The sequence below is a fragment of the Uloborus diversus genome, chromosome 8 (assembly GCF_026930045.1).
Source record: "Uloborus diversus isolate 005 chromosome 8, Udiv.v.3.1, whole genome shotgun sequence".
Taxonomy (NCBI): Eukaryota; Metazoa; Arthropoda; class Arachnida; order Araneae; family Uloboridae; genus Uloborus; species Uloborus diversus.
The window spans coordinates 59,871,344-59,884,903 of record NC_072738.1 but is presented as its reverse complement, the minus strand read 5'-3'; the positions used below and the strand labels follow the sequence as shown (position 1 = coordinate 59,884,903).

The window sequence follows — 13,560 nt, the reverse complement described above, 5'->3', positions numbered from 1 at the left end:
CATAAACATAAATAACCAAGTGTTGACAGTTCTTTTCTACTCCACCTGCATTTTATCCTCTATTTAAGACTTGCATGCTCTTTTTATTTTATTACTCCACCAACTTACAAATAAAAAACATCCAGTTGCATTTGAGTTAATTCAAGCAAACGCCATTTGTAAAATTTATCTTAAATTTTTACCAGTCGTACCAAGGATATACTTCACAAAAATTTTAAGGAAAAATTTATTTTATCTGGAAAGATTAATGATGTTTAGGATGGAGATAGATTTCAGGAACCAAAAAATTCTATTGTTTTTTGGAAAAAAATCAGACTTGGAAAATTTGAGTTGTTCAAATACAATTATTTTCTGCTTTTAAAGTTTTTTTACATGCAAATAGTTTAATAAAGTTTAGCACATGCAAATATACTGCATGCAGTTAGTAAAATTTAAAAGACTGATTTACTTGTTAGTTGTTGAGACATAATTTTTACACATTGAATTTTTCCAAAGTTGGCAGGTATGCATTTGGATTATGGTGTTTATTTTTGTTTTCTTATATTTTAAAAGAGATTACTTTATTGGAAAAAAAATTTCAGAAGCTTTCCACATTATAAATACAAATACAAATACAAATGTGACGACCAGCAACAGGCTCTGGGCCCAGCTAGGCTGGTCCTAGTCAATTAATTAGTCCCCAATGAAGATCAATGGCCCTCTTAAAGCTATCCACTCCCTTGCTCATTACCGCCTCTTCCGGTAAGCTATTCCAAGTGCCCACGACCCTGCTAAAGTAGTAGTTTTTCCTGATTTCCAAGTTAGCCTGAGATTTAAATAGCTTAAAACAATGACCCCTTGTCTTGCTTTCCCCGCAAAAATTTAATCCATTTACATCTTTCATTTTGATAAATTTAAATAACTGAATCATGTCCCCTCTGACTCTCCTTTGCTCCAGGCTATACATGTTAAGCTTATTAAGTCTGGTATCATAATCTAAATCTGAGAGTCCCCTTACTAATTTAGTTACCCTTCTTTGAACCCTTTCCGATACGAAAATATCTTTCTTCAGATAAGGCGACCAAAACTGAACAGCATACTCCAAATGAGGTCTTACTAAACTCCTATATAAAGGCAGAAGAACTTTCTTAGATTTGTTTGAAATAGATCTCTTGATGAACCCAAGCATTTTGTTGGCTTTGTTACTAGCAATACTGCACTGTTGACTAAACTTGAAGTCCTGATTTATAAAGACACCCAGATCCATAACATTTTCTGCCTGATTTATGACTGAACCCTGTAAATGATATCTCATACGCTTATTTCCATGACCTAAGTGTAGCACTTGACATTTCCCTACTTTAACTGCCATACCCCATTTATCTGCCCACTTAGTAATATGATCTAAATCCTCTTGCAGCTGTTTTACTTGTTCTTCATTTTCGACAATCCCCATAACTTTTACATCGTCAGCAAAACAATTCATGCTTCCAGAAATATTTTCATTGATGTCATTCATAAATATAATAAGCAAAAGAGGCCCTAAAACTGATCCCTGAGGAACCCCACTTAAAACATCACTCCAATTAGAATGATTTCCTCTCACAACTACTCTTTGCTTCCTACCAGTAAGCCAATTTCTAACCCTAAGTAAAGTTTTTCCTCCTATTCCAATGTCAGCTAACTTGCTGAGAAGAGCAACATGCGGTACCTTGTCAAAAGCTTTTTGAAAGTCAATATAAACAACATCCACACATTTTTTGTTATCTAAAGCTGAGGTAACCTTGTCATAGAAATGCAATAAATTAGTTATACTCATTATATTCTACTTACTTTCTGATGCGATGACATTGTGGTGAGAGTGAACTTCCCTGTGACTTAGTGATAGCATAATTATCTGTGGCGTAATTATCACTGTAAATGTGTATATAAATATTCATTACAGGGTTGGCAAAAAGCCGGGTTTTTTTTAAAAAGCCCATGGACCCAGGGTTTTTTTAATAAAACCCAACTAAAGCTGGGTTTTTAAAAGAAATGTGGGTTTTTTGTCTTTTCTTAGGGAAAATGTGGGGTACTTGTAGCATATTTTTGCGTAAGTATATGGACAAAGCAAAAAAATTGTCTTGAAAAAAAAGCTGGAAAATTCAGCGTTTTCTGAAGAAAAGTAAAAAAGACGACAAAACCCAAGAATGGTGAAGTTTCAGATTTTTTAGTTTCCATGATTACCAACAATTAAGGCAAAGTTACTTCTCGAGTGATAAAATCTATTGTTTGTAATTGCTACCTTTTTTTTTTTATACATTTTATTTTATTGTATTTCATTTTGTTATACAAAACTACTGTAGAACCTCAAGTAGTTTAAATCCTTTTTTACTGAATTCCAGCTTAATCAAGATATTTCTTTGAATTTTATGTTGCCTATTTTTCTATTTCTGTGTACAGAGTAAGATAATGAAAATGCTGTACAACTTATTCTGTTTTCTGTTCGACCGTTCATAAAACCTGTTAATTTCTAAAAAATATACCTTGTTTATTCGAGATTTGTGACGTGTTGGTTTCCAGAATATATTTCACACGAAAGCCTTTTGGCTAGAGTAGTTTCCTCAGTACAATCTACAAATATTGAGAAAATCAGAGGTGATAGGACTTAGTCAAGATAATTTGAGTTATTTATTGACCAGTTAAAGAAAAAAGTTAAATACATTTATTTAAAATCTTTGAAGTAATTTTTTAATGCTGTTAAGAGTGAAGAAATACTATTAAAGTTCAAAATTCATTTTTTATGTCCATTGGGTGTGGTGAAGAGCAAATAAAAAAGAAGTATAAATTGAAAGTATTTAAATTAATTAGTTTTTTAAAAAACTTCTTGGAAAATTTTGAAAAAACCCAAAAGTGGGAATGGGTTTTTTTAAATGGGTTTTTTCAAAAAAACCCATTGGGTCCAACCGAATTGGGTACAATCTGGCCAACCCTGATTCATTAGCAAAAAAATATGTATATAAATGTTTTAATAAGAACTCCACTTTATCCCATAAAGTTAAATCTTGGAAACCGCTCAATATTGATCCATTCACCTGGATTTTTTCTTCTCAATTATAATACCACATTGGATAGATGTTATTATATATTTGTGGCTTTTAAAAAATTATTTTACATTATTGCATGTTTTCTGTCTTATAATAGTATTGGGGGATTTTCCCTGTATCAATCTTATCTAAGAATTCATAGTAATTTCTAAAAAGATTCCCTTGATCTACAGTAGTACTAATCACTTTTTTATTACCATACATCTACAATTTTAAAGCTAATCATAACTTTCTTGTATAATTTTTCAAATAAATCTTTTTTTTTTCCTCAGGAACTGGATGAAATGGATTTAGAAGAAGATAAAAAATCTCTTATACATCGAGAAATTGATAAATTCCGGGATACTTATAAGGTAATTGTCTTACTTTGTGTGCTTGTGTTTAGGGCTTTCTTCAAACCATCTATTTTATTCGTGTCAATTTTTCAAGGTTATGCGTAGGAAAGTTCTCCAGATAGTTTTTAGCTTCTTGAGACAAATTTTTCTTCATTAACAAAGCACATTTATGAAATTTTTCTCAATTATTAATTTATTTTCTCTATTTTCGTTGAAAAAAAAATCTAGCATCTGAATAGCATTTTCCAATTAACAGTAATAAACCTGTAGATGTAACAAAAGTCTTGCGAAATTTAATTATTCTACTTTTTTAATTTGACTTTTGAACAATTTTAAAGTTTGAAAATGCTCAAATGAAAATTGGAGTTGATTTAGTTCAATTTTCTTCAATATGATTGAGTGCAGGTTTCTTTCTTTCTGTTGTTTGTACATAACAGACCTTGCAATCAGAAAAATGTTTTAGAGAAGCATTTAACTTTAAAATTATGTTTATAATTTTGAAAACTAATTAAGTAAAAAAGATAATACTTTAGCTCATAGGTAGTTAAATTTTTGGTGGATAACAAATAAATAAATAAAATTTTAGAAGTATGTGTTAGCTAACTAAATATTAGAATTCAAAACAGAATGCAAAAAAAAAAATCAAATATTAAGATTTAAAATTGCGAAGTAACGTTTGTGCCAAAACTAGGACGTTTAGATTGTTTGATGATGCCAATGACATAATTTCTTAAATTTTATTTTTCAATAAATGTATTACATTCAATTTAGCTTATTTAATGGTGGTCAAAATAATTTTTAGGGATACAAATTGTTATACAAGACTGTATGGGTGTAAATGCTATACATGACTATACATAGACTATTTAAATCATCATATTGTGTAGTTAGGTTCAACAGTAAATGGGCAAAAAATTGTATCGTACATTGTGCATGTATTAGTGTGTGAATGTGCAAAAATGATTGGTGCCAATGGATTCAGCTTAAGTTTGTTATATGATTCCCCAAACACTAGGAATAAACCTTGTTGATGTTAAACAAGCTACAACACGCCACTAAATGGGCTACGCTGTTTAATTTTATCTAGGAGTTGGTGAGTAAATTGGCACTTTAATATATGTTGTTGACACTTATTTGACTTCAAATATCAAAAGAAAATCCATATAAGGAATGTTTAGTTCATTTCTTTGTACCATCCGTTTTGTTTAGAAGGAAAAATCTTTTATAATGTGTTATGTTCCAAACAAATATGTATCACTAACCTATACTTTTATTACGCTTTAGCTGAACCACTTCGCTGGTTTTGTATTTTAAGAATTTTAAATAGCTCCATGTGCTTCTCATTCATATTATTTCAAAATTTTCATTATTCTATTTACTGTCAAAACAAAAGAAGAAATCCTAAACTTAAGTGTCTTGTACTATTAACATTCTAAAAATACTTCCTGGCGAATATTTTTTCGTCATGATTAGTAAATTAATGTTCTGTTTAAAATGTTCTTGAAACTTTATTTAAAATATCTTTAATTTGATAGTATCCGACTGATTACTTGGTATAAGTCTGCATGTAATAAGACTTGGGAATTTTTTTATAAACTATTTTTAAAGGATGAAAATTTTGCATAAGATTCAATTCATATGAATGAAATTTAATGCAAATGTTATTTTAATTGAAACAAGTGCTTTATTACAAAGCAAAAAGTTAGTTTTCATAGATTTAAAAGAAAAAAATAAAAATCATTTGTTCAAAAATAATTTCGGAATTTTTTTTTTTTTTACTTTCAAATGTCTAACATTTCTTTTCTAATGCTCATTTTCACATAAAATAAAATTGTTTAATATTTTATTACATGCGAAAATGCATTTTCTCACTTTTTGTGAACAAATAGCATAATTTTTCATGTATAAAAAATATAACTATAATCTAAATTACACAAAACAAATGTGATCAGTTCCATCACATAAACATCTACACTGCTTGTATCTTTCCTTTACAACTTAAATGACCAATAAGGTAATTGTTAAATTAACTTTCTTTCCATCTAATTCCTTTATGGCATATTTTAAAACTAATTACACATTTCTTCCTAAACATTATAGTTAAATGTCTATGATGGCATGCATTCTTCTGTGTAATTAGTAAAAGTAGGTACTAAATATTGTTAAATGCATTTACTTAGTAAATTTTACTGTCAAACTAGTTTTAGCTGTGGTAAGTTGCCACTCTTTATTCATTTTCTTCTGATTCAGATGTAGTTAACGTTAATATTAAATCCGATACAATGCCAGCGTAATGTTATTGTAATTAGTAGTTTAATTTCTCACTGTATTTACGCATGTTATCTTTCATAAACATAGTTCTGAATTGACAGCATAAATAATTCATCTTTTTACATAACTTAAATTTTCTTATTTTCAATTAAATTTTTAAAACTAAGTTTCCTTTCACTTTCTCCTCAATTTTCCAACTTGCCTTTTATTCATTTTGATGGTAAACGGTATATTTATAAGAATCTTTTATCGTTAATATTTATTAACGTCTTGAAGTTCTTTGAATATTGAAATACATATACATACATATCGAAAGCTTTCATGATATTAGATAGAGGTGAGTTTTCAAATTTCTGAAGGGAATATTATTTCAATATATCATAAGGTTATTCATAGCTTAATACAGGTAAGTGCTGTTTAAAGATACCTATCTATTTATTAAATTTTATTTGCCAAATGATTTAGTATAATTTTCTTATCTCTTTTTGAAAGGTATTTTTAACCTTAAATCATTTCTCTTAATTAGTCTGAAACCAGAAATTCTATTTACTTCAATGTAAAAACTCTTAATACTGTACAGTCTCATAAATTCAGAAGCTTCGGGTCATGGTGTTTTCATTTTTTGTGTTCATTGCTAAGTTTAAAGGATAAATGCTATGTTTGCACTATTAGTGGCTTTTTATTCCTCATGGACCAAAGGGGCAACGATTGGCAGATAATCAGTGAATATTTCTTGGAAACCTTCAGTTTACTTTTCTGAATCTTTAAAACAGTCAAAATGATCACTGCCATCATCAAACTAGTTCCATACTGGAAAAAGATATATTAAAATCTTAATCCCCGTTTTAAATCCATCTCGGCATTTTTTGCAAAACGTCATTTTTAGATCAACATCTGTTATCAACTAAGTCGAAGAAAACACTTTGGCTCCATAATTTTTTTTCTTATTATTATTATTTTAATTAGCAGAAAATTTGATCCAAGTGGTTAATGCACCATTTATTTTCCTTGAGAGTAGCGAACTAATATCTAAAAATATTTGGAGACTATACTGTATTTAGAATTTATAAAAGGAATGTTTTTACATTTTTCTAAAGTGTTTTTCTTTTTAAGTTTATAAAAAAATCTATAATATTTAAATTCTAAAAAATTTTAAATTTAGTCCTTGATTTTGAATTGTTTCTTCAAACTTAAATCAATTTTGTCTATTTCATTTTAATTTTTAATCATTTTAAGAGAAATGATGTTAAGAGTCATACAACAAATTTCATGACACATTGGAACAGCACTTGCTTTTTTAATCCTTTTCACAAGATTGTAAAGTCCTTGTTTTTTAAGCAAAAATAGTCTTTTATTTGATATCTGAGAAAAAACTACTGTATTAAGTTTCCAGTTAACGTCTGGGAGTGAAGAATGCTCTCTCCAATGAAGAAGCTGCCTACAATTGGATATTCAGAATCTGTTTTGCAAGTTATATTTTGTTGTTATATTTTATAAAACTTAGTCTGTCATAGAACTTTCAAACTTGTGTGTCAAAGAAACTTGTCAAGTTTCATTTGTAGAAACTGAAAAAAGTAGCTATAATAATAATAAACCATAGCAACTACTAAATACATAGTTTCAAACATGTTTGGAAGCTCTAGTGACATTTTTACTAAATGTTTTCATTGTAATGATTGTTAAATGTTTGAATCTTTATGTTTAATTTTTATGTATTTAAAACAGCAGTGTTTTCAAGCTAGTAGTTGATATGACTTAAAAATCTTGGAAAAATCTTTTGAATTAGTTACTTAATTTTTGTTGTACTTAGCGTGTGCTTCTAAATGCATTTTTTTCTGCTTTGTAAAGTTGCATATAGCGATGTAGTATTAAAAAGTTTTTAATCGACTATTATTTTTATTTCTTGCATAAATTTGTTTTCACCATTTTTTATATCGACCTCCTCTAACAGTTAGGCTTGATTAAGTATGAAAGCAGAATCTTGAATACAAAAATAGGCTACAATGTTATGTTCATTTCAGCTACTGGCTTCCGAGACATTGCATTTTACGTTGTTAAAAAATCCATTTGATTGTTTATTATTCGACATAAGTGTATATAAGTGAACAAAATTTTTTATTTAAAAATTTGTAAAGAATTGTTTAGTTTGAATATGTCCTTCGCGTATTTAACCAATCTTAAACTTATCTTGAAAATGGCATGTAAATTTTAATATTATTATTCCCTTAATTTTTTTATTTCCCTGAGTTTCAGTTTAAAACCTTCAATGTTCTTTAATTCAATTTTTTAATAAGTAAAATAGTATCATGCCATTCCGAATATTTTACATTAATTATCACTAGTTTATGTTTATTCTCTGATAAGTTATATTTCACAGCCTAACCAGAGTCAAATACTTCTCTGACTGTGGGTGGAAAATCGCATCTGAGGCTGGTTCGTTTGGTAAAAATTTTTATTTGCTGAAACTTGCCAATTAAAAGCGAAAATGTTTTTTCACTAACTTAACTTATCATTATACATTCAACCATTCCATCTGCTATTTCACTGGCACACATTTTGTGGTGTACATTTTTGTTAATTTCTTTATTATACCTGTGTTACACAGAGAGCAGAAGAAGAAAAAGAGAAAGATAAGGAGCGCCGGCCACGTCGAAGAGAGTACGAATCACCTGAACCTCGTTCTCGAGATCGGGAGAGAGAAAGAGATAGGGAAAGAGACAGAGACCGAGAAAAGAGGTGGTCAAAGGAACGCTCTCTCGGCAGAGAAGAAAGAATTTCTAGAAGACGACGTAGTAGAGAGCGGGAAAGAGAGCACAAATCTCCTAGGGAGTCTCCTGTTGTTACAAGGGAGCACAGAGAAAGATCAAGAGAGAGACAACCTGAAAGGACGAGATCAGATTCTAGGGACCGTGTAGAATGGAATCGAGAAAGAGATCGTACAGATGACAAGTGAGTACTTTCAGGCTGTTAATAAATTCTACGCTATGACCATATCATACTACTTAAATTGAGTACCATAAAGTGTGCCATTTTTATTTATTTATTTATTTATTTTTTAGACCAAAGGAAAAAGAGCACGATAAAGATGATGATGATGAAGCCTATGAAAGGAAAAAACAAGAAAGGAAAATCAGGGAAAAGGAAGCTGTTTACCAAGATGTAAGACTAGCTTGTTTTACTTATTCATTTTGAATATTATGACAATATGTTTACTTTTGCACTTAGTTCAGAGAGAGAAAGCTGAAGTAACATGAACAATTCGCAGCTTGAAAAGATAGGTGACACAACTTTAAAAATAAAAATAAAAACTTTTTCAGGAGACTATTTTTTAAATAGTTGTCATTTCTATTTTTTTTTTTCGTTCATAACAATTCCTGATTGTCCTATAGCCCCTTAAAAAGGATTAATACTGTGCTTTCTGTTTATTTCATACAATTTCTGTGCTAGCCTTTTTTGGTTCAAAGAAATTTCAATCAAATTTAGATCAAAATTATCTTTTAATCAAAGTTGACATCTATCGACAACTTTGCTATCTACAACTTGTGTTGTTATTCCATATAAAGGATCCACGTTTTTGAAGTATTATCAATTAAAAATCTCATTTTTACTATTTTTTAAGTTGTGTCATTATTCTTTTCAAGCGATAACTTGTAGGAAGTCCTAGTGTGGTAAAAGACATTTTTGGCAGTTTCCCCTTTTGGTGCAGAATTTAAGCATCTTTTTTATGAACAATTTTTCTTTGTATGTGGTTCATATAGAGAGAAGGAAAACATGGACAATATTAAAGATTATCTCTTTGCAAAACTTCTTATCAAAGCTACTTGCTGGTAAATGAAAGTCTCTTTAAAAGGATATTCCCAGATTCCAACATTTCAGTTTTGGACCTCCTCCTTGAAAATAATCTGTATCAGAAGGTCAGGGATTTCAGTGTATTCAACTTAATCCAGTTTTATACCATATGTTTGTAACTCAGTAATTTTTGTCTAACTTCTGGGACAACTGCAGAAATTCGTTAACAGTTAAAGATTATACATCAAGAATCTTGCCCACACTAAAGAACCATGGGACAGTGATTGAGAAGTACTGGTTCATTCTTACAATTAATTCAGTTTGATTGTTTCTGTTAGATACTTTAATTTTTTTTTACTTTAAGTGCTGAATGAAATCTGCTTTTTTTTTCCAAACCATTGCTGTGAGCTATGGTAAGATTTCTTATGTATACATATGCATAAAGGAGTTAAATATATCCAGTATAAAAGGGGGGGGGTACATAATTATGGACATCCAGAACTCATTTAAAAAATATATTTTTTTAGCGTCTACGTAATTGGACGGCAAGGGAGAGGAGGAAAGCCAAAGAATATGAAAAAGAAAAAACCAAAGCTGATGAGCAGAGAAAAGATGAAGTATGGATCACGTTTTTACCCTGAAATTGTACTTTATTCATAATCTGTACTTATTTTTTTAATCAACTGTTTTTTTTTTCTTTTCCTTGCTAGTCAAAAGAAGCTAGAAGATTAAAAGAATTCCTAGAAGATTATGATGATGAAAAAGATGATCCTAAATATTTCAAGTATGTTTTGCATTTCAAATTTCTATTTTGACAGTGGTGTTTTTCTAGATTGTCAGAAAAAAAGTGTATGCTGAACTGTTGTGCTACACAATTTTTCTTTTGCTGATTATTTTAGTTTCTGATATTTTATTTATACCAAATATAGAGGAAGTGCTCTTGCTCGGCGATTGAAAGAGCGGGAGAAGGAAATTGAGGAAGATATATTAGATCGTCAGAAAGAGAAAGAAGAATTGGATGAATTAAGAAAAAAACTTATTGAGGAAGGACATCCAGATCCCGAAGCTGAAGTTGAAAGAGTTAGTAAATATATTCAATTTATCACTTTCGCTTTTGTTATGTTTGAAGGAGAGGAGCATTGTGTGTCAAAGTTTTTTTAATTTCAGGTTGACTCACTCCTCTTTCTCCCCATGTCAAAATAATATTCTTTTTTCTGTATCATCAAAATGTGTCAACTCAAGCATTTATTTGTTTTGTATTGTAAATATTATTCTTGGTGTGTACCAAGAAAAAAATCGCATGGAGCTTCTTGAGGACTAAGAAGTAGGCCCCTGACCTTCCAATAGGCTTGTTGTCAGATCGAGTATTCAATACTCTACTTAGTATTGCAAAAATGAACTGAAACTTGTGTATTTGAGTTTAGTTAACTACCTACAGCGCCACATTTATTGATCTGACCTAACCCACACTGACTGTTGACTCGATAGGATTTTTCAAAACCCTATAGTTATTTTGTTGACACCTTATATTAAATACTAGGAATAGCAATATGGATTAAAACCAAAGGTTCTAGGAGTGGGGATTCCTTAAATCCCTCTTCTTGCTGCACCCATGTTGTAATTGTAGTGAATTGCTGATGATTCTTAGAATTGGTGGCAGTGTAACAGCAGGCTGCAAAATAGGTTTAAAATGATACCTGTGTATACAATAGTTTAAAAAGTCAATAACACTTCTTCATACTTTTTATCAGTAATACTAATTGTTAATTACTGATTCACATAAGCAGCAAATTATGCAAAAAAATCAACTAAAGCATATATAGTTATGTTATTCCAAAAACGCATAAAGGAGGGGAGAGAATTTTTTCAAACAAAACTGGTTCAGTCACTGGTTTACATGTGTACAGAGAGTACAAGATATTAGGTTTTCGTGACCTTGAAAGGAGGGAGGGAGGAAGAATGAAGCGATAGGAATGTAAAAATAGGTATTGCACTTCTTAACTTAAAATGAGTCCATTTTTTTACATTTAGTTAATCCTTGCTTCAAAACAAAAATATGAGTGAAAGACTGCAGATAATGGGGAGTTTATTATATTCATAAGTAAACAAATCCTTGAGAAAAATCCCAGAAGATTATGAAAAGTATTTCATAAAACTAATGTAAAAAATTCCGAGTAAACTCTTAGTTTTTGAATGAGGAAAAGTTTTTCAACAAGAAGTAAAAATCTCCAAGAATCAACCAAATATCTTCTCACACCAGCAGACTTTGATAAAATGAAAAGCTTTCTGCAAACACAAATCCTAACTGGAAAATTTTCTGCAAATAATTATTTTGCCTAACTCACCCTTGTGAATAAAGATTTAAATTTATATGCAAATATGAAAGAGACCAAAAAAAAAAAAAAATGCTTTAAATAATTTTTTTTTTACAATAAGATATAGTTTGCTTATTTTTCACCAACTGAAGAAAACTGCTAAAACCATTATTTTTTTTTTTTTTTTGCACATGAACCCTTTCGGAGGAAGGCTTTAACAGAAATAAACTGATTTTTTTAAAAATTGCCTTTATTATTTTATTTTTTTTTTAATCAACGTTAGCATTTTGAAAAAAAAATTCTGCAGAGCCAAAAATTTTCTGAACGCTGTTTGCGCGTTCGTCTATATTATGCAAGACATGGCACACCAGTGCCAGTCCATTTGACTAATGGTTGAGAGTCCCTGTTCTAAAAAAAAAAATTCACATTGAGTTGATAGAGGGAAAAATTGGTCATTAATGGGTGTAGCCTCTGAACAGAAGTGACTGCTCATAGAAGTCTCAGCAAAATATTATGCATAACTTTCTCAAGTAAAATTTGATTTTTACCACTCATTCCTCCTTTTGTTTCCGTTTCCCGTTCTTATAATTTTATCAAAACCTCTCTATCAGGTGTTTTTCTTTTTTCCCATGAATTTTAATTGTATGTACATGTTTTGAAACTGAATTGTGAAACAAGTAAAAGTTAAACTTACATTGTGAACAATGATACTGTTTCATAAATTAAATTATGTGTAGCATGAAAATGGTTCACCTTCCCTGATTTTTAACAACCTGAGTTTCTTGAATGCTTGAAATTAAAATGAAAAATAATTTGAATATTTTTTGTTTTATGTATTTTAAATGAGTTTTTGAATTTTGTTCATTAAAAAAATATATATTATTATTTAGCTGTTGCTTGAAGAAAGCCGAATAGTGGAACAACCAAGGATAGAATCCCCTGAATCTGAACCAGAACCTGAAGTTCAACCTTCACCTATCAAAATGAAACCTATAACAAAGACAATATCTTCGCCACCTGAAGAAAAAGAAGAAAGACTAGTTCAGAAAAGGACTATTGTGGAAGATGATATTTCTCAAAATAGTTTTTCAGGCTTTTCTGATGTTATTGCTCAACCTGAGGAAGTGAAGTTAATGGGATTTGCTAGCATAAGGCTTGGTAAGTTCAGTTTTGGTGTTTTAATGTTGTGGCATTCCTCAATTGTAATTATGTTAGTTTTAAACTCTGTTATGCGAGCAAATCAACATTTGGATGCTCCTGTCAGAAGCTTTTACATTGCATAATTAATGTTCTTTTTATGTATGAATATTGCATAGTTTTACATATACTAAGAGTGAAAATTCTAAAATCAAAAGAAACATGATTATCAAACCAGTATTAAAAATATGGGTCACTTATATCCACTACCATCAGTCAGATAAAGAGTCAAAAAAAAATTGTACTAATTTTCAAATTAAAAATTAGAAAAGTCACATTTGAAAAGAAGAAAGAATCAGGTTTCAGACTTATTCAATGATAAATGTTGAATTGTTTTTCTTTCACAAGCTTTTTTTCAGAGAAATTTTGTTTATACAGGAAGTTCTCAAAAGGTGGGAACAAAAAAGTTAACTTTGAGCAATTTCAAAAATTTTCAAATTTGACATCAATTTTGCTTTTATTCTACAGCATGCACACCTAGAACACAATATATGAACATGAAAAGACAGCAGGTATTTGTAAAAATTGTTAATTAGCAAATTTAATCAGCTGTCTGTAGGTAACAGATTTTGGACATTGTTGTCCTGT

At 29.9% G+C, this 13,560-nt stretch overlaps 1 protein-coding gene across 1 annotated transcript in view; it reads left to right on the top strand.

Annotated features, from left to right (window-relative positions):
* Positions 1-13,058, top strand: part of LOC129228379 (RNA-binding protein 25-like) — a 32,169-nt gene extending 19,111 nt beyond the window's left edge. Inside the window, exons 12-18 of the mRNA XM_054863055.1 lie at positions 3,338-3,418; positions 8,277-8,620; positions 8,731-8,830; positions 9,988-10,077; positions 10,171-10,244; positions 10,390-10,540; positions 12,666-13,058. Coding sequence (XP_054719030.1) covers positions 3,338-3,418; positions 8,277-8,620; positions 8,731-8,830; positions 9,988-10,077; positions 10,171-10,244; positions 10,390-10,540; positions 12,666-13,058 — 1,233 coding nt within the window. The remainder of the gene's footprint in view (positions 1-3,337; positions 3,419-8,276; positions 8,621-8,730; positions 8,831-9,987; positions 10,078-10,170; positions 10,245-10,389; positions 10,541-12,665) is intronic.
* The last annotated feature ends 502 nt before the right edge of the window (positions 13,059-13,560 follow it).